Source organism: Capra hircus, chromosome 16, assembly GCF_001704415.2.
Source record: "Capra hircus breed San Clemente chromosome 16, ASM170441v1, whole genome shotgun sequence".
NCBI classification, from domain to species: domain Eukaryota; kingdom Metazoa; phylum Chordata; class Mammalia; order Artiodactyla; family Bovidae; genus Capra; species Capra hircus.
This window is the reverse complement of record NC_030823.1, coordinates 31,310,329-31,332,718: the sequence shown is the minus strand read 5'-3', so window position 1 is coordinate 31,332,718 and position 22,390 is coordinate 31,310,329. Positions and strand designations below refer to the sequence as shown.

At 37.3% G+C, this 22,390-nt stretch overlaps 2 protein-coding genes across 3 annotated transcripts in view; one reads left to right on the top strand and one right to left on the bottom strand.

The window, feature by feature from the left end:
- The window catches only part of C16H1orf100 (chromosome 16 C1orf100 homolog), a 34,486-nt gene extending 29,956 nt beyond the window's left edge, over positions 1-4,530 (top strand). The window contains exon 5 of one of the 2 annotated variants that reach the window (XM_005690559.1): positions 4,394-4,530. In XM_005690559.1, coding sequence (XP_005690616.1) covers positions 4,394-4,485 — 92 coding nt within the window. In that variant the 3' untranslated portion in view covers positions 4,486-4,530. The remainder of the gene's footprint in view (positions 1-4,393) is intronic. The other variant, XM_013970082.1, reaches the window with a different exon arrangement.
- The window catches only part of ADSS (adenylosuccinate synthase), a 32,080-nt gene continuing 16,776 nt past the window's right edge, over positions 7,087-22,390 (bottom strand). Inside the window, exons 5-13 of the mRNA XM_005690557.3 lie at positions 21,533-21,599; positions 21,141-21,248; positions 20,034-20,115; positions 17,172-17,298; positions 15,838-15,992; positions 14,597-14,721; positions 13,281-13,378; positions 9,554-9,703; positions 7,087-8,237 (exon numbers count right to left, since the gene is read on the bottom strand). Of these exons, the coding sequence (XP_005690614.2) occupies positions 8,185-8,237; positions 9,554-9,703; positions 13,281-13,378; positions 14,597-14,721; positions 15,838-15,992; positions 17,172-17,298; positions 20,034-20,115; positions 21,141-21,248; positions 21,533-21,599 (965 nt within the window). The 3' untranslated portion in view covers positions 7,087-8,184. The remainder of the gene's footprint in view (positions 8,238-9,553; positions 9,704-13,280; positions 13,379-14,596; positions 14,722-15,837; positions 15,993-17,171; positions 17,299-20,033; positions 20,116-21,140; positions 21,249-21,532; positions 21,600-22,390) is intronic.

Here is a 22,390-nt window from a genome sequence, read left to right as displayed (position 1 = left end):
ATCCAGATGCCAAGGGTATACCCAATACCAATTAAGTCAGAATCTCCTGGTGGGAGGAAGAAGGTCCCAGGCATCAGTAATTTGTGAAACCCCCCAGATAATTCCTTTGTACAGCCAAGTTGGGAACCAGTGCTTCAGGCAGCTGATGATGGCAGGCAGTGAAACTGACCAGGGTACTAGGCCTTCCCCAAGCAATAGAAATTGACTAGAGGCCAGACAAGAAATTCAGGCAAGGTTTGTATTGGTGCTCCTGTGCTAGCTGCAGGAAGGAGCAAGAACAAGTAACAGGTTCCCTTGTTTGGTAGATGGTAGAGCTGGTTCCTTTTATGGGATGTGAGTAGAGGTGTGCTCAGGGATCGGGCTTAGGTGTTTTGCCCACCTCTTTGGTGGTGGTGTGTGCAGGGGGCATGTGCAGTGCCAAAGCTCCTGAGATGCTCTTTTTGCTTCCAGCTCCTCAAAAGTGGCAAGTTGGGATTTTTGCTTTTTTTGTATCATGTTGTCTATAATTTCCCCCAACTGCCTGCATGCAGTTATTTTTAGTCCCTTTTCATTTCTTTGTACTAATATTTTGTTACTGGAGAAGTTTTTCCAGGTGTAAGCATTATAGCACTGCAGCAAAGGGTCCCAGGTGCCCAGTCTGTCTAGCAGCAGCACAGAATGCATGCGTCCCTGTATGCTAAGTCGCTTCAGTCGTGTCCGACTCTGTGACACCATGGACCGTAGCCTGCCAGGCTCCTCTGCCCACAGGATTCAGCAAGAATACTGGAGTGGGTTGCCATGCCCTCCTCCAGAGGATCTTCCCAACCCAAGGATTGAACTCATGTCCCCTGCATTGGCAGGGGGGTTCTTAGTCACTAGCACCACCTTAAAGCCAGAGGAACCAGCGATCAAATTGCCAACAGCCGCTGGATCATGGAAAAAGCAAGAGAGTTCCAGAAAAACATCTATTTCTGTTTTATTGACATGCCAAAGCCTTTGACTGTGTGGATAATAAACTGTGGAAAATTCTGAAAGAGGTGGGAATACCAGACCACCTGACCTGCTCCTTGAGACATCTGTATGCAGGTCAGGAAGCAACAGTTAGAACTGGACATAAAACAACAGACTGGTTCCAAATAGGGAAAGGAGTATGTCAAGGCTGTATATTTGCACCGTGCTTATTTAACTTATATGCAGAGTACATCATGAGAAATGTTGGGCTAGATGAAGCACAAACTGGAATCAAGATTGCTAGGAGAAATATCAGTAACCTCAGATATGCAGATGACACCAACCTTAATGGCAGAAAGCAAAGAAGAACTAAAGAGCCTCTTGATGAAAGTGAAAGAGGTGAGTGAAAAAGTTGGCTTAAAGCTCATCATTCAGAAAGCTAAGATCATGGCATCTGGTCCCATCACTTCATGGCAAATAGATGGGGAAACAGTGGAAACAGTGTCAGACTTTATTTGGGGGGGCTCCAAAATCACTGCAGATGGTGATTGCAGCCATGAAATTGAAAGACGCTTACTCCTTGGAAGGAAAGTTATGACCAACCTAGACAGCATATTCAAAAGCAGAGACATTACTTTGCCGACTAAGGTCCATCTAGTCAAGGCTATGGTTTTTCCAGTGGTCATATATGGATGTGAGAGTTGGACTGTGAAGAAAGGTGAGTGCCAAAGAATTGAGCTTTTGAACTGAGGTGTTGAAGAAGACTGTTGAGTCCCTTGGACTGCAAGGAGGTCCAACCAGTCAATCCTAAAGGAGATCAGTCCTGGGTGTTCATTGGAAGGACTATGTTAAAGCTCAAACTCCAATACTTTGGCCACCTGATGCGAAGAGCTGACTTGTTTGAAAAGACCCTGATGTTGGGAAAGATTGAGGTGGGGAGGAGAAGGGGACGACAGAGGATGAGATGGTTGGATGGCATCACCAACTCAATGAACATGAGTTTAGGTAAACTCTGGGAGTTGGTGATGGACAGGGAGGCCTGGTGTGCTGTAGTCCATGGGGTCACAAAGAGTCGAACACGACTGAGCGATTGAACTGAACTGAACCACCTTACATGGATTTTAGAGATACTTACGTGGCAATTATTTTATAAACAACTATCAGGCAGGCAAAGGGCTGGTTTGCAAGAGACCTAACAGAGAATTATTACGAAGCTGAGCACTGATTGAATCGGGCTTTTGTTTAATTCAAGAAACTGACTCCTTGAAGGAGTATTTGGGGAAAGGCCTTTCACAGAATAAGAGAAAGTACTATTACAGTGTTTATCAAGGTGTAAGACTGTTTTTAAATCTTATCCATTTGACCAGTCTTTGTCATCAGACTTTGAGGGCCAAGTTCATGTCTAGATTAGCAATTTGCATTTCATGTTCAGTTCTTACCTCTTATTTGGGAACAACTGAAGAACAGATTACATACAGACTATGACAGATTATGGTTATTGACTAAGAAATTCCTCCTCAGTAAAAGTTCTTTCTCAGCACATAGGGGTCCATTTATTTGGGAAATATTTATTAAGCATTGACTATGTGCAAGACACAGTAGCACAGTAGAAGAGAAGATTCTGTTCTCAGGGAATTTATAGCCTGGGAGGGTGAGATGGCCCCTCAGATGAAAGTTGCCCTTGTTGGCACCTTGGTGCCAAATAATTAAAAAACCTCATTCTTCCAAAATAAAATATATTCTTTTAGAAGCAGTGTGACACTTAGATTCTGACCTTTAGTTTTCTCACATGCAAAAAGGATAAAAATAGTATCTACCTAATAGAATTGAGATACCCATATAAATAATTTAGCATCGTGCCTGTTAACATTAAGAAACCTCCAAAACTGTTAGCTATTACTAATGATCAAGAACAAACATGTACCACAATAAATGTTTGTTTTTTTAAAAAATAACTAATACACTGGAATGACATCTTTCACTGGGATTAATTTCTAAAACTAGAGCATAAAGTAATAATCATATATAATGAAGGTTATCCTTTAATAAAATTTCTTAATTGCCCAAAGTGATAATATTAAATAATACTAAATCATTAAATCATTTGGAATACATGGGATTCTTCAGCAAGTTGGTTAAATCTTCTCTGTAGTTCTTAACTAATTTTTCACTTCATTTTTCAGCAATGCATTTAAAAGCAGTCATCACATACAAATCCACATGAACAATAATTTGACTTTGTCAAATGATATAGAAGTCTAAAAAATCATTTCAGTTCTTTCCATAATATTCCCCACCTCCAAATTTGTATAGTATACTTCAGACTTGATAGCACCCACTGTCAGAAGGCATATATACGCACTAAGTGGAATAGCAGGAGAAATCCCCCCCAAATGTTGCTGTGTTCTTAAAACATTTACTCTCGAATTTTTCTGGTTAAATGTACCTAATTCAGCTCCATCATAATTCTCATAACAAAGATCACTAAGGCTATCAAGTAGGATTCCTAACACTTCTAAACATCATTAATATATTTCCCTGGAATACAGTGTAATCCTTAAGAAGGTCAGAGTTATTATTCAATACAATAGTAAGCTTTGAGAAGTCATATGGTTACCAACTACAGACAGCATCACATTTAGTTAAACCTGATTTTTAAAATCTTTCAGAGATGGCATTTCCAGCTATATTTCCTGAGTAAATGAAATGTTATTCATTCTTAATATTAAGAAATGTTTTATTTCTTTAAATGCTATTGAAGTGCTATGGAAGGTGGAGAGAACAATGAAAAGATTAGGGACTTTGGGGCCCGATAATCCTGGGTCAAATGTGGGCTCCTCCTCTCACAAGCCCTGTAAACTCGGGAAAGTTCATTGGTCTCTTTGAGGCAGTGATAGTATCAGTGGGCCTCTGAGGATCTGTGAATTTTGGGAATAGCACCATACCTGATAAAGTTTTTTACACTATCATGAAACATTCCAGTCTTTGGTCTGTTAGGTGAGGTGTAATGATTGCAGTATCCAACCCAAACTCCTTGAACCCATACCTTTAGATGAGCGGAACTGCTGGTGACTGTAGCCAAGGGCATATAAAACACGAGGGCACTGCAATGGGTCTGTATTTAGGGATGGTAGCAACTACATTTTGATACAAACATGATACAAAGTGACCTATTAGGGCTTAAAGGGCCAAGGGAGTATCTAGAATTAGAATGTAAGAATACGAACTTATGCAATTTATTTCATTTTATTTACATTTTGGAATAATCTAATAACATGCCTCAATCAGAGACTGGACCACAAAAACCTTTTGATTAAGCCCTTTCCCCCCCACATCTTTTAAATATATTCCTTGTTTTAAACCTTATAAATCACTTTGTTATTGTACACAATTGTTGCTGAAAAGACAGTGTGTTAAAACTGAGTAGTCTTAAAATAAACCATTAATTTGTTTTATTTTCCAGATTGGGACCAGAAATTAGCCACAGTTTCATCGAATCCTAGACCACTCAATTCACTGCCAGAGCACTACTGTTGTGAAGGGAGGTGGCTTTGAAAGAAAGGGTTTTAAACTAAAGTAACCATGGCATTTTGAACAAAACATTTGGCATTCTTAAGTGGCTCCTTTAGACTAAAATGATGGTTAACAGAATTACCTTTAAGTGTGTATCCTGATGGCTACAGTCCTAAAAATATTTATGCATTGCAAATTCTCTTCCAATCAGTTGGGCAGCCTAGGGCAGGGAATCAAGATCAGCCTTAAAGAGTTTTTCACCTGCACCTTAAGGCCCTACTACCAGTCTTGTTGCTAATGTCGCCAAACCATTTCACATTTAGTCCAGTGGTTACATGTGGGACCAGCTAAGGAGATAATTACATTTGTTCAATAACTGTATCACTGTTAGGAAAAAAAAAAAGAAGAACCTAAAGATGTAGCCAAGGAGGAAGATTCCTGGCATCACAGACCCTGAAGGTGCTTTGGATGCAGAACCCAGTATGGCAGAGGGCTACTGTGAGAGGGTTAACTGAACGTCTCCATACAGAACAATTAATATCCCTATACTGACAAGAAGAAAGCCTGACAACTAGGGATCACCTCCCTAGGCAAAACGATAGAGGTTCTCTAAAGAAATGCTCCCAAAGAAAAGAATCTTAAACATTCTGTTCCTTAGGGACTCCCCAAGCATAGTAGTTGGTCCCCCACTCATCACCCCAAGGTGAAGTCTATCAGTTAATAAACCACCCCCAAGAACAGTTATATATACACACATATATATGTATATATACACACAAATGTATTAATATACATATATCTCCACTGCCTTAGTCTTAAGTTGTGAAATAATAAATCGGGTCCATCATCTAACTAATAAGCATGCCACAGACAAAACGATAAACATTAGAGGTATTTTTCAAAGAAATATTTCACAGAACTTAAGACAAGAAGCCTCCCAAATGAAAGCTTTGCTTATCTTTCTACTGGTTGTCAGTGGTCTATTTGTTGCAGTTTTTTCTGTTTTAGGGATATATGTTGACTTTTTCTAAACTTTTATTTTTCTCAGTTGTTTTTTAAAAATTTTGTTTATAGTGTTTTAAAAATTTTAATTTGGTCAAATCTCTACATTTTTTTCTTCAGGGTTTCCAAGTTTCCTGTTTTTCTTTAGAAGGCTCTAAGAGTATGTATTTTCTGATATTACTTTTATTACTTAAAACTTTATAATTTAATTTTTATTCTATTATAAATTTCTATTCTATGTTGAGATTGTTTCGCTACCATTCTTTTTAATGTATTCTTTTCCCAGTGAAATGGAGTGCTTACATTACGTTCCCACATATGCTGCATCTATTTCTGGAACGTCTAGTCCACTTCCCTTACATATCTGTTCTTTCCCATGTCAGTATCACATACTTTGAGTTTAGTAGCTTTATACTGCTTTAATATCTGGTGAGTAAAAACCTCCTCTCTCAACACATCCCTTTTTCAAAAATATCTCAGACACTCTTACATATTCATTTTTTTCACCTAAGTTTCAATAATTTTTGTCCAGTTACAAGGAACACCATGGTGATTCTGGTTGGAATGGCATTAAATTCATATACTCATTTGTGAAGGGAAGGCATCCCCACTTAACTGTAGTAATATATATAAACATATATACTAGGCAGGTCCTCTCCACACTGAAATATCTTGTTCTGTCATTTATTTCCCTTCTACTAAGTTTTACAATTCAGAGTTTTGTTTCAGCGGTTGTTCTGTGCAGTCATTATGCCTCCTGAAACATATACATATTAGCCTACAGTCCTCATATAAAACACGGTTTGGCTGTTTGGCTTTACCTTCCTCTGGTTTTTCTTGCCAGCCTCAGCAGCCTCACCAGTCCCTTGCTGTTCTGTTCAGCTGCTCAAACTTTCCAAATTATTTCGAGCCTCTAGGTCTTTGCATATTGACTACTTTGTACTCCAGCCACTTATCTTTTTGGTCTGTTTAAATGCTATTTCTACTAAAGGCCTTCTCTGACCTTTCCCAAATTTAGATTAGGTTCTCCTGCATAGCACTCCGGTACTTTTCCATCCTAGCATATGTTTGTTTAGCATGCTCTCCCCACTACAATAAACTTTAGGAAGACTGTGTACTTACTTATCACATACCTAATACCCAGCATATATACTTGATCAACAGAAGATTATTTTAATACAGTTGCCTATGATTTTAAAGACTTAACTGTATCTGAAGAACATCTTCTCTCAACCAATTTAATTAGTAACAGCTCACTTTATTTTTTAACTTTTTGGCTGCACTGCTCAGCCTGTGGCATCTTAGTTCCCTGACCAGGGACTGAACCTGCACCTACTGCCGTAGAAACGCAGAATCGCTGGACCACCAGGGAAGTCCACAAACAGCTCACTGTATTTGCTTCTGGGCCATTATTAAAAACACGTTTTAATAATGTGAAGCTTATAGCCCAGATAACGGACTCTAAAAACTATCTAAATACTTTTAGTAAAGATAAAAGACACTTAGATCCTTTCAAAGATTCTGTTGTTGAGTTTTCCTCACTTTACCCCCACAGACTATAAAGGTAAAACTCTGTCTTATACGTACTAGTAGTATTACTATTATTTCTCTTATCAGAACAAAAACACAATACACAAAACATACTAGAAATAGTTGGTTCTTTTTAATCAGCTATTGATGGTATAATAAAATAAATTTAAGTGGCACCTAATTTAAACATTTAAAATAGTTCATTGAAGGATAATCTACAATGCAGTATGTTAAGCCAAATAGTCAAAATAACACCCTTTTTTTTTTTTCAAGAAAGAAGAAATAAAGGCATGATCAAAATTATGACCAACAAGTTGGTTTCATCTGGACACTTACAGATGACTCTGTAGGCATACTGGCAGGCACGATGTTCAAATATCAACCCATCCGACTTTAGAAATAATGCTAAGAAAGCTATACATTTCAGAACTAATGTCTGAAATTAAAGAAAAATATCCACCAAATATCACAACAGATCTTTTAATGACTAAGTTTTTTAACATTACAATTGTTATTTTAGGGAACACTTTTTTTTTTTCTTTGAACATTTACCCAAATGTTCAATATGCTAAATAATTTACACAAGAGAAATAAGTTTTGTGTTCTGTACAAATTAGAGGACTCATGAATATAATCCCTTCCTACCACCAAAGCTCAAATTTGCAATGGTCTCAGCAGAAAATAAACAGTTCACAATTTAAACAGAATTTATAGCATTACAAAAATTTACAGGACTCCTCTCTTATCATTTTCTTTCGAACAACAAAGGTTACAGTGACAGAAATGAATGATCAGAATGTAAAAATATTTGTGCAAAACTGCATTAATTGTTCTTACCATTCAATAGAGGTAAAACCTATGAACACACAGTCACACAACAATAATGAAGAAAACTACACTGAAAGTAATTCTATTTTAGATTTCAAACAACATTGATTATATTATTACTAAACATTCAAAGAAAACGTGGCACCATGAGCAGCAGGAGCAACAAATGATTTGGCAATTATGCCAGCTAAGGAAGCTGACACTGGAAAATGCCAAAGTGTATCTCCACACCAGCCATCCATCTCAAAGACTGGAAACAACTGTAGGGCTTAAAACTCACTTCAATGTCTTTATTCTTGGAATTTGCAGATCATAAACGAAATATTTAAGAAAGTCCTTTCCCCGCCTCTCCAGGAGTGTTTCTTGCATCACTGGAAATCCTTAGAAGAGCTGAATCATAGATTCTCTGGATTTACCTACACCAATCCATTTAACTGGGAGGGAGAAAAACAGGATAAGAATAGCATTAGTCCATGTATAATGTTCAATCTTTGGGATTAACAGATCCCCCACTTTTCTCAGTGTTACCATTTAACCTTCCCCCCATGTCTTTGGCTATCTTTTTCCTCTAATAGCAGATTATGCCAATTCCTAAACAGAATGTGCAGTCAACATCTAGGACAGGGTATATGCCTTAAACTTTTCCTGTATCAACTGTACAATGTTTACCACTCTTCAGTTCCTAGTGATTAGTAAAATACTGGCCCAAACCAGCAGAGACCTAAAGAACCTTTAATCAAATTCCTAATTAACTAGAAAAGAAAGGCATCTTTAATAAACAGATGACAGCAAGAGGACATGGAAGTGACACTGTAACATCCATATCTCACAACAAGTAGAAATATCTGGAAGAGAATACTATTTAATTTGCACAGCCTGAGAATCTGGCTACTGTACCAGTCTAGGGGAATCTCTCCTCATCGGCACGACATGGGCTAACCGTTATGGCGTTTTATAGATGTCACTGTTAAACTCACTGCTTTTTATATTTCAGAAGACACTGACGAAGTACAATGAGCAAACATGCTTACAAGATTTAATGTCAAGCTGGGAGACACAGCTAGCAATATGGAAAACAAGATTCATGTTTGGAGATGAACCACAAATATAATCAGCAATATAAAATCAGGTTAAGTGAACAACAGATTTTATACAGAGGATATTTTCCACTCTACCTTTTGTCTCTGAAATCTCCAACAGTACCAAAGGGAAAAAAGCAATGTTTTAAAAGACAGATTTCACATAACTAGTTCATAGCCATGATTTAGTTATATCTAACTCCTTGGCCAGCTTATTTTTTTTTTTAATAAAGAAGTTTTATTCTTTATTCTTTCGTTTTTTTCAAGTTGGATTTCCTATCTTCTGCATCTATTATTTCCTAAAATCTAGTCAAGAAACTTCACCAACTCTCAAGGGTGGCTTAACCTCAAGTGGAAAAGAAATCACAAACCAGTTTTGATGGTGGTAAAGACAAAAGGATTTATTATTAAGAGGGAGAAAGAAATAAGAATGAATGTCATAGGGCAAAAAGAAAAAAAAAGACTAACAAAGAATTAAAAACAGGGTCAAAAAGGGTGAGAGGTAATATATTGTCTTGAGGCATGTGAAGGATTACAGAAAGATATTTTATCTTTTCCTGGGCATCTGTGCAAATCATAAGTACTCTACAGAGGAATAATCTGTTTTATGCTATTTCAAAGATAGTTGAAATCAAAAGTAGAAAAAATAGTTGTTCATAAAGTATATTTACCTGGAATTTGAAGTTCATCTTCAATAAATCGAACATAGTTTTGTGCATTAATAGGTAGTTCCTTAAAAGTCCTTGCATTTGATATGTCTGTGTTCCATCCTGGGAGAGTCTTATACTGAACTTCAACTTTATTTAAGACTTCTTGGTTTGCTGAAAGTTAAAGAATAAATATATTTGCCCGTGGTGTACACTGCCTATTGTCAAATGAGTTTTTAATACATCATAGGTTCACTATCTCTTACACTGAGCCAAAAAATGTTTTGAAATCTATAATTTTTCAGAATTTAGGGAGGTGGAACAGTACACTATCTAGTATTCCATAATCAAACATATTTTTGCAGCAATAGGATTATTCACCCTAAGTGGATAGTGCTATTAATTCTAACATCAGTTCAAGTCAGGTTTTGCTGTCAAATGAGTTTCGGTGCCAAACTTACAACTTTTCCGTTTTCAGAGCTTTTTAGACTTCCATACTATGGATTGGGGGCTATGGATCCGTATAATGGCAGCAATGTCACAGAAAGAAGGTTTGCATACGTGCTCTCACCTGGGAAATCCTCTATTGTTTTTGTGACTGTATACAAAGACTTAGCAGAAAAATTTCTTCATTATCTCACCTAACCAGTTTCTCTGTATTCCCTAATAGAAGCCGAAAATGTACTAAAACAAGAACAGTGTCTTTGACCAGAGGTTGTATGGTGGATGCTATGGTACACTGTCCAGACTTCCTCTTCAGGAGTCACACACTAATCCCCCAGCTATGGGAGTAGTGCCTGCTGAGAACGCACAGTTCAGAATCTCCTCAGCGGTATCCCTGGAGCAGCCCATACCAACAACTAATCAAAATGGGGATATGAAGGACCTGCCTATTTACCTTAACTTGGGACTACTCTGGAGGACTATTCTAGTCCCAGAGTTTCCCATGGGACCAACTGAGGGTTTTTCATGGAACTTCTTGGCAGTTCAACTTCTGCTTAATCCTGCTACTTCTTTCCCCCTCCCTTACAGACGTTGTTGCTCAGAGCGCTTGCGAACAAACTACCTACACATACATCTCTGTAACATTGACTGTTTCCCAGGGAACCAAAAGTAAGACAATTGGTGCCAGGAGTGGTCTGAGGAAGAAGGCTCTAGAATGGGGTGTGGAAGCTGGATTGTTGCCAGCAGGCTGGCAATGAGGATGATTGCTAGTGGTAGAGGGAGTACAGCCTTTGGCATGTTCTAGTAGTGCAACTGTTCACAGAAGGTGAACTGGGATGCATGGTGGGAGGTAAGGCACTGGCAACAGCTGACGTACTGAGAAATGAGCACAAGGGAAACAGCTCTGGATGGATGCCATTCATGAACTGGACAAAGACAATCAAAGGTTAATGGAAACACCTAGAGAGAATCTCATCTCCTACAGTGGAGAGCAGGAAGAGCTGAGGATCAGGCTTAGGACTCAATCATACAGATGGCAGAGCTCCAGAGAAAGCTGAACTCTCAAATCCAGCGAATCTGCTACAACAAGGCCAGATCCTGTTTGAGAAAAAAGTGGGACACTGAGACTTTTCAGACATCTGGCTGAATCCTTCTCCAGATTCGCTGATGGCCTGCAGAATGGCTGAGGCTTCCCCTGGCTTGAGGATGATGCAGAAGCCTCTGAGGGCCTCCTCTCCTGACATGCAAACATAAGTTGGCCAAGGAGTCACGGGGCCTGCTAAAGGAGGAGAGGAAATATATTCTGAAGGATCTGTGGGACTGAGCCAGTATTTACTAGTAGGAGCGAAAGGAATATGTACAGAACTGGATCCTAAAGGTACAGGATGAAAGGATTCTGCAAGCGGTGGAATAAAAAGTTTAATAAGAATATATGGATACACGAGTTCTCTCCTATGATCCATGATACAATGAGAATGCATCATGTTAGGAACGTTCGTGGACATCTAGAGAAAGTGAGGAACCACACTAAGTCGCACTGCTTGCAACAGACCATAGAAGAAGAAATCAAGAGACTCAGTGGGGCTTCTCCTTTTAGCCACGATGGAGTATATGGTTCTAGACGAACTTTTCTAGCATAAATAACTGTAAAACTGGACAAAATACATGACAGCTCTTTCCAGGCAGTGGTCAATAGGTAGCACAAACTGTGGTCTCTGAGAGGAAGAAAACTCAAGCAATTCCTGAAACTACTTAACTCTCTGCCAGGGACAATTTCTTAATCAAGCAAAGTCAGGACACTGGAGTCAGTAGGGAATGGTGGTCCCACTGACCTGAGAACATAGATATCAGATTTCAGGAAAGCTGAAGCAGCTAGAATCATCAAGGGCAAGCATCAGAGAGGAGAGAGCTATACAGAGAGGGTATTCCTCCGCCAGAAATGGGTATGAAGGTACCATGGCTAAAGCTGAACTATACACACACGGTCCCATGGGAGGCTTACCGGATAGCAGCTGTCACACAGCTGAGTGGGACAAATATTCTAGAGGTCAAGCAGTGCTGGTGAAAGGGAAGGGAAAGGGTATATTGGAGCTCCAGCACTGCCAGATTGGAAAGATCTCTTTACACCTTGTTAACTCTCCTGGCATCCAGCTGAGACAACAGAAAGGCTGTTCACTAAAAGTAAAAACCAAACTTTAGCTTGAAATCTACTACAGACTCCCTCACCCTGCCCGCTCCCCTACCCCCTACATCCACCCCTCAACAAGGCCTAAACCTAAGCTCTGCCAAGACCCACAGAGACAACTTGGAGACTGTCTCATACTAGTTTAGAGAGATTTGGGAAACACCTTGCATTCTCCATATACTATATGAACAAAGTATTAAAAAAACCAAGCTATACAAGGTTCAGGATGACAAGCCAGTAATTCAACTGTCCCCTAAAATAAGAACCAATACTTTTCAGAGTAAGATAACAGAATCCAAGTCTCTACAACATATTATGCCCAATGTCCAATATTCAACCAAAAGTCATGAGACACAGACACAGTGATCCACAATCAAGGAAAAAAATAGTCAGAAGAAGCCAAACCGGAGATGGCCCAGATGTCAGCTAACAAATAATGACTTTAAACATGCTTCTAAGAACTCACAGTTCTCAATTCCCAAGGACTGGTCAAAAACCTACCAGTCTACCAAGTTCCATTAAGCTAGTCAATATTTCTTCATTTGACATATTCTTAGTCTTCCAGGATGACTAAACAATTTAACAGTTTCTATTTCTGGAAAATGGAAATATTTTTGGAGCTTCCTGAGTAATTGAAGAACTCATGTAACTAAAGATATGCCTGAAGAAACTCACTGGCTCTAGTAGGAAATCTCCTTACATCCATCTACTTTAGACACATAAGTTAGAAAAAAATCATTCCTGTAGCTTGAAGGACACAGTGGGGTTAATGTATTAAGAGCCTGCTTACCCTGACAACTCAAGCAATTCCTGAAACTACTTATCTCCTATCTCACATTTCTCAAGGAATGCCTACAGAGAGGTTACTTTCAAAGTAGGGAAGATAAGATTCAGGAGCAGTATAACTGGGCCCAGTGGTACCATGTCTCTTCTTTCCTATTTCAGGTATGAACACAAGCTTGTCATGACACAGCACCCAAATCCATAGCAACTATGAAACAAATGCTAGTGAGTATACTTGTATTGTTCACAAAGGGCATTTCAAGTCTGTGGCTGTATATCATAAATTATACAGAAGAGTTTTATGAATTGCTCTGATACATACACCTAATAAAAGAGTACCTGGAAAATGAGGTATAATTTCACCATCTAATTTGTATGCAACTCCAACTTTGATTTCTGTAAACATGTCCAAAATATCCAATTTGGTAAGCGCCAACCTAATTTTGGAAGAAAAGGAGATGTCAACAACTTGATGAAGGAGTAAAGGAGAATTCATACAAAGCTAAAAGTTCCAAAGCAATTCTGAAAACTGGTTAGAATTATATTTTAAAGCATACCACACATAAAACACTACAGGGCAATATATGGATATATTTTCCTCTATTAAAAACAATGACTTAACTGATCACTTTTCTAATAACTGTAACAGATTTTCACTGATTGATAGATCCACATCCTCTCACTCAGTTTCTCAGGATCAACTAATACATATCCAGAGAGGGCGGCCTGGAGTAAAGGATGCATTCTGTGGCTGACACAGCAAAACTGACTATTCCACGTGAAGGACAAGATACGTGTACGCTACATACACATATGCGATCAAGCCTCATTTCTTCATTCTCCTTTAACACTACACTTCTGGTCAGAAATTGTCAAAGGAGAGTGATGATTTTTTCATAACACATCAAAATCTCCCAATAAATTGACTGGAAAAGAGTTTTCTAGGAAAATCTATAGAAATTAGATAAAACACTAGGTCCGAGATTCCTGTCCACAGATTATTTTTTTACCCTTTATTCTAATATTTGCTAAAAGTTAAGCCTAAATAATACAAACATGAATACATTTTTATATTTATTCTGTGTATGCAATATTAATAGCAACTTTTGCTGAGCATTTTTAGTGTGCCAGGCAGCATGCTATATACTCTCATCTAGATTTCAAAATACCCCTTTGATGTAGATAGTACTATTATTTAGATTTTAAAGATGATGAAAAAGTCATAGAAAGATTATCTTACCCAAAGTCACATGGCATAATGTATGGATCTGATATCTGAATCCAGAAGTCAGATGTCAATCAAGCCTATCCACTGAACCAGTTACGTTGCCTCCCCTCTGATATACACACTCTATGTTGCTCCATCTACCTACTCACCTTTCCACCTGCCTGTCTTACCTCCCTCTGAACTCATCTGCATGTAAGAGCATCAAGATTTTCTCTCCCAACCTTGGATGTCTAGGGAGAACAACTAGGCTCTCTCTGCTTATGCACCCCTCCCCTGTATTTTGGTCCACTTCTGAACTGCAATTTCATTTGGAGTCTAAAGAGTGAAATTTTTGTATTAGTGCACTACCTCAAGTTTGCACTCCACAAAATTTAACCTGTAGTCATGAACTGTCATTTATGAAATACGTGTTTCTAAGAATACTCACGCGGTAAAGCCATTAATCATATGAGCATATTTGAGCAAAACAAGGTCCAACCAGCCACATCTTCTTTTCCTTCCTGTCGTTACACCAAACTCTCTACCCCTTGTTTGTAATAATTCTCCAATTTCCTAAAGAACAGAAAATAAAACTTAAGGATTAGAATACCAATACTCTAAATCTAGTAGATCACATAACATGGTATAGATCATATAACAAGGCATGAAGTTTCTTAGAGATAAACATCATTCAGAAAAAATAACTAAATTGGAAGGTATAATTTCACAGAGATAGATTTTATGTGAAGGAGGCATTATTTGAAATACATTCACTTTTGACTTTATTTTTTAACTACTGTTTTAAGACCAACATTTTTTTACATTATACAGATAACTTCTAAAAATTTAGATTAACATATATAAATATTGCATATTAAAAACTAAGCTGCTAATAAATATTTACTAAAATAGGTAAGTTAGTCCAATTTGTTCTAAGAACTGTAGTTTGATGATTTTCCTGAAAACCATAAGGCAAATTCCCATCTAGTAGTTGCTACCACAACTACTACCTAACTACTACCACAACTATTCCCATCTATCATATATCTATTTCTTAATTTATATCTTTCTGATTAAAGCCATCATTTCATTATTACACATATTCTCATGGAATTACAACTAAAATACTGCTTTGTCAGGTTTGAATTTCAGCCTTGTTTATCTGTGTGGCCTGGGGCAGTTCCTTCAGTTCTCCAGGCCTCAGTTTCCCCATATGTAGAATGGGGATGGTAACAGCACCCAGCTCCCAGAGTTGCTGTGAGGATACAAAGAGCTACTAAGTTTACAGCAATTAAACAGTGGCTGGCCTGAGGTCACCACCAAGTAAACAGTAGGCTATGATTAGACAATGTCTGGAGATCACCTTCCTCAACCTTGACTCCTAATAAGCTCTTGGTGAAAGATACCTGTTATTTTTAAATTCTCCCTCCTCTACTATCTTAATCCCCTTTGTAACCCACCTTCACTTGCCTGCAATTACAGTTACCTTTAAGTGCCCACTAATCTCTCCCCTTTTGTTGCCAATCTGTTGCCACTAACAATAAAGGTATATGTAATTTTCTTTAAAGTTGTGCTGATTAATCTTGCAAATTAAGTAAAATGCATAAAAGACAATAATTCATTAAGAAAAAAAGCATGATTTTTCATTTTCAAACTTTTGAATCAGATTTAGCTGAGAAACAGGCTTACATTGTCTTGCTCTGTAGGGAAGGCACCAATACCAACTCTAGTTGTATAAGCTTTCACAACTCCATACACTTCTCCAACGTTTTGAGGGGGCATACCCAAGCCAGTACACACACCTCCAACTGTACAGTTCGAAGAGGTCACAAAGGGATAAGTTCCTAAAAACAGAAACAAACAGTAAAATATACACAAATGATAGACGTTATTTTTTTAAATTCTGCATTTGAGTATATTCTAGGTATTTGACAGACTTATGGAACCACCCTTTCAAAGCCTCGATGTTTTATTCCTGATTGTTTTTGTCTGTAGAGATAAAAACATAGGTGGTTAAGCTACAGCTGTAGTGCTATACTACAGACGCTCCTTGAGTACATGCAATTACTCGGTTCTGTCCAGTAGGTACTCACCTAATTTAGTGCCAAAACTCTGATGCTATCCTACTATGCAGATTTATATTTTATACTTTCCTGTTAATTTAAAACAGGAGTAAATTTATTTTACTCCCTTGATACGGATACCCCAGCAGCCTGGAGTGACAAAAGTACACCAAGAATTCTGTGGTATTCCACAGTTTATGAGCTTTTGATGTCTCTTCAGGGAATAAACCCCAGAAATGACAAGAGTAATCAAAGGTGTACTTCCTACCCTCCTCAACCCTGACCCCAAGATCCTCTTCATACTTGAACTATCCCCTATGCTAATTAGACACTGCTTTCTTCCAGATTGGATAGGCACATATGATATCAAGAATATATATCTACTGTACAGAAATACACTTTAATTGGCTTACTTGGAGTCAAAAGTCAATGAAATGTTAGTAACAACTGAGAACAGTCTTATACTGAGAGATCATGTTCAGCTTGAAAGGCCAACAAAGGCAGTAGTTTGAAGATGATAAGCATCAAATTTTTAAACTCAGAATCTCACATCCAGGCAGTTAATTAAACAGACTTCCAGAGATCTTAGGATGTGCATGCTTAGTAACAATGTATATTATTAGCTCTTGATAGTTTTTGAAAGGTTGAATTATAGGTTCTTTCACAGAATTCATCTAATCATCTTTCAGTTCCAAGGAAACACAGTCTGGAATTGCTATAAACCAAACAACAACAAAAATCCCATTGACCCAAAGAGTGATTTCATTTTTCTAATGAACTGCAAAACACAAAATATTCCCTTTTTTAAAAAAGGGTTAGGATAAGATGACAAATTTTCATCATTTCTGAATATACCAGCAAAAAGCCTTATTCTAAAATCCTTTAATGCTAACATTAATTATGCATACCTTAAGCAATTTAGGACTCAGTTATGCTCCCCGTAAACTGTATCTCACTTACCAAAATCAATATCTAGTAGTGCTGCATTTGCACCTTCTACCAAGATTTTCTTTGGTGGTCCATGGAGAGCTTCATACAGGAAATAAACTCCATCTCTCACCATTGGTTTAATCCTTTCCATATAACCCTATATACAAAGACAAAAACCAAGCTCGATGTATACTATTAAATTTACAATGTAAACTATGTGAGTAAAAATTACCCAACTTTTGATGATGAAAACTGACAACTGGAAAGGAGAAAGGGATTGGTGACAATGCTCACCCTATTGCAACATTTGGATTGGCTTTGGTCTCTCATGCTGATTCTCCAGAACCAGAAAAGAGACACTATTTGAAGAGAAGCAGTACTCTTGCCCGGAAAATTCCATGGACGGAGGAGCCTGGTGGGCTGCAGTCCATGGGGTCGCAACTGAGCAACTTCACTTTCACTTTTCACTTTCCTCTTTCCTGCATTGGAGAAGGAAATGGCAACCCACTCTTGCCTAGAGAATCCTGGGATGGGGGAGCCTGTTGGGCTGCCGTCTATGGGGTCGTACAGAGTCAGACACGACTGAAGCAACTTAGCAGCAGCAGAAATACAATGAAACTCAAAGGTTCTACTTCAACCTCACTGCAAATAATGATAATCTTCTGAACAGCCCAGTACTCATACTTCATATACCAGCTTTTAGGAAAATACAAAGAACTGAATATTGTGCTTTTATATTTTGTAGGTATTAAAAAAGCAGCACTTAAGAGTCCATATAACCATAAGCGCATCAAAGTCTTTCTCGAAATGTTGTGAGGGCTACCAGTGACATTGCCAAGCAAGCAAGCATCAATAATTAATTACTAATATTCTTTTCCCACTGTATTCCATTACAGTAAAATACCTTAGCAGTATTACTAGTAATATCAATACTACCTCACATAAACATGATTAAACTTTCTCAAAACATGTTTAAAGTATAATAATACTGCTTAATTCTAGAGATACAATTAAAAATATAAATAAGAGTTCCCCCAAAGCCTATAGTATAACTGCAATAAAATTTAGTTTCAACCATGTTTAGCCAGACCAGTATGGAAATTCCAAGATCCACTCATGAGCTCACTGAGTATGTTATACCAATTGATGGACACATAATCCCCCTCTGGCTCTAGCAGCCAGTCTCATGCTTCTTCCTGTTTTAGTCCTTTATTTTTAATGCTGGAATGACTGTACCATTCATCATGTTCCTTAAAGTCCTGGTTCAACATACAGCAGTCCCCCCACATATCCTAGGGGAATATGTTCCAAGACTCCCAGGGGATGCCTGAAACCACAGACCATACCAAACTCTACATACACTGTGTTTTCTATATCCATACACACCTTTGATAATATTTAAGTTATAAATGAGGCACAGCAAGAGATCAACAATAACCAGTAATCAAATAGAACACTTATGTCAATATACTATAATAATATAATAATTGTGTAAAACACTGTAATACTTTTGCAACAGCAAAACTAGCACAAATTTCTTTTTCCTTCTTTACAATTTCATGGATAGAAGACTTATTCTTACTGTAGACCTTAGCAACCACAGCGTATTTTTCTCTTTCCTTATTAAGTCAAGAACTTTCACTGTATGGTTTCTCTTTGGTGTATCCAAATTGCCAGCATTACTGCTCTTGTACCTTGGGGGCATTAGTAAGTTAAACGGGTCACTTGAATATAAGCACTGTGATAACAGGACAGTCAATCTGGCAAGGGAAATGGCTAGTCAGCGACTAATGGGCAGGATGCACTGGACAAAGGGATGACTGATGTCTTGGGCAGGACGGAGCAGGACTGCAAGAGGTTTCATCACGCTACTCAGAAGGTCTCAAATTTAAAACTTAAGAGTTGTCTCGCACTTGACCACAGGAAACTGAAACCACAAAAAGCAAAACCAAGGATAAGGGGGGAATACTGCTCAACACCTATTAAGAATCTTCTTACCTAATTCTGGTCATTATTATTCATATCCGTTACATTCATATGGAATATGTATAGAATAGAATTGAAAAAATACACCTGTATATTAGCATGTAAATATTTTCAAATTGCTACTAATAAATTTAAAATATTTGTTGCATGACAGAATGAAAACAAAGTGGCAGTCTATTCTAAGCAATGTACTGAAATCCAAATACCTAACATTCACAATGTCCCTTGAAGGTCACTTTTTCAGAAGAAATTCAGTGAGTAGGTAGACCTAAGGTCTGCTACAACTCTAAAATGACATATAAACTATGTAAATTCTTATTCAGTTCTGGAACTGATGTCATATTTATTCACAGGAAAGAAAGAATAACAGTCAGCAGCTTGAAACTCCAAAGATTTTGGAGGAAGGGAAGGGTGGAGAGGATAGGCAACTTGTTAACCGACCAACTTAGGCACCAACTGTGGTCCTAATTTTTGGTCAATAACCTTCTATGTCTCTAAAGAGTACAGTGCTTTAGAGCTGTCCCTTTAACAGACCCTTTAGAGTATCAGTCCTAAATGTGCTGGTTAGCTTTAAAAGTTATCATCTCTCATTTGTTCTTTAGTTGATCTATCCTCCAAATGCTTATGAGTGATTTTTATATAATACAAAGTTAGTCCTTTTTTTCTGCTCAAAATTATTGAGTAGCTAACCTTCCTATTACTGTATATAACATCAACATAAGACTTATGATTTGGTTCCTACTATGTCTAACTTTTTGTGATCTCATTCACTGTAGCCTGTCAGACTCCTTTTCAAGTACTTTATTCTTGCTCCCTGGTTCCCACTGGATGTTTTGTTAAAGCCACATCATGTAAAGTTACTCAAACATGCCACGTCCTTTTAGGCCTATATGCTTTCAGACTTACCTTCAGTTTTTGTAATTCACCTTCAATGTCTATTTCCAAAGTAGGGTATATAGATTTGTACTGGTTAGCCAGAACTTTGAACCTGAGAAAAAACAGACAAATCAAGACCTTAGCTCTGTTTTAAAATATTCTGAATAATTTTATTCCATTCAAGTGATTTCTGGAGTTAAGTGGTCTTAATAACAATCCCCAAAATGAAGTTACACTCTGAGAAACAGAATCTAATTAAGGTCAGTCATATGAATAAATGATACATTCAAAATATGTTTTGCTGATATGAATATCAACAATATAATTAAGGTGATGTGTGAGGGGCAGGAAGAGCAGGGAATGACTCAAATCTGTAACCACAAGACTTAAATCTGAATTAATTATATTATACTCTGTGAAAGATAAAAGGGGATGGTCTAAAATAATGCTTTTAGGAGAGTCAGCGGCAGACATTAGCAACTTGTCTCCAATATTCTCACTGGAGGTGCCCTAACAACGCAGACAGACAAACTGCTGACTGAAAATGGATACAGCAAGTGATCTTTGAGGCTGTTATTAGATGCAACCAACTAACTCATCATTGAGACACCATATAGTTTACCGATGATTATTAGGTTTCCCATGGAGATTTTTCTACAGTGATTAAATGTCAAGGTGGCATTCCTACTTTTCAAGCTGAGCTTGATACATGTTAGTTCACAAATACTTGATAACCTAATTATTTCTAGGTGAAAGGATACAGCAGTGTCTTTGAACTTGAAAATCTAAGGATCAAGACCCTAGGATATGAAGACCCCACCATAGCACTGCCACATCCCCCAGGAAACATGTCTATTTCTCAGTAAAGCATTCTAAATTCCAATCTTTAAATATAATTTTGGCTTTGTCTTTCTGGGGGTACTCATATGATATCGACATCATGTTATTTTCATGAAGCTAATCTCAAATTAAGGACCAATTCAAATTAATAAAAAATAACTTTAGTATTTCAAAAGAAACAAAAAAGCCAACCACCACAAATCAACTAGAATACAGATTTTTATCAATTTGCATATTGAGTTTTAAAAATTCTAAAAATCCATTTGCTCTTTCCATTTCGAAATACAAGATAGTTACCTCTCAGAGAAGCCATCAAAGTCAGAAACAAGATCGCACATCCTGAGTCCACTCCGAGCAGCTTTGGAAGAATAAACTGGGCCAATGCCCTTTTTTGTGGTACCCAAACTTAAAAATAGATCAAAACAAGCTCTGAGTTAGAAAAGAAAGATCCAGCTCTTAATGGTCAGCTGACCACAAAGAATTAAGTTACTGTGAGTGTTTTCTATTTATGCTATTTGCTTTATGTTTATTTTCATGATCTTACTGATTTTCTCTGAAATCTAAACAGGACAGTCTAATAGCTATTTTTCTTAAACTTCTGGCCTAGAATTGAAACAAAAAAAGACTAGATATGCTTAAAACTGCACACACACACCTACCCAGAAAACCCCACAAAAAACAGAACATACTTTTTTCCTGCTTGTTCTTGTCTCTGTTGTTCCTGGATACCATCAGCTGCCTGATGAAAATCAAATACTGAGGGAGAAAAAACAAAATCAGCTGTCATTGACTCAAAAGTAATATAGGAAAGCAAAATGTATTTTGTTTTAAATTACTTAAGTTACAAATCCCATCAGCCTAGCCTCTTTATGACAAATATAATCCTAACTGGTATATTATTATGAAAATATACCTGATCATTCATTCCTATTTATTGCAATCTATCATATTTTTACAAATGAGTCCTTAAGACAGTAATTTTGGAATACCCTACCCTACAATTCTATTAAGCTCATTTTACTAAGATATTCTCTGCAAGTTTTGTACTCTAGAATAATTTGGGGGTTATGTTGATCACCTCCCTCTTCTCTTCCTCATAAGCTAATAGTGGAGGTAATATTAAAAAAATAAATCCCAGAGAAATCAGGAGAGAAGAAAAAAGAACAAATAGAAAACGAAGAGTAAATATAAATTCAACCATACCACTAATTATACTAAAAGTAAATAGTTTAGATACTCCAATTAAAAAGAACATTATCACAATGAATAAAAAGCAAAGTCTCAATACACTCATTGACAATAATTTAGCCATAAATATAAAGATATAAATAGGTTAATAATATGTGCAAATAAATAATATATGCAAATTTGAAATCATTTATTTTCAAATAGAAGTAGCAAAGCCTCTTGAAATACTACTTATTCATTTGATTAGCTAATTCTTCAAAAGTAGGTAATCTTAACCTAGTCCTTATCAGAAACAGAAAAAAAAAATTAATAATATTTCATGTACTTAAACTCAATTCATCCTACTTAGTTTTCAATAA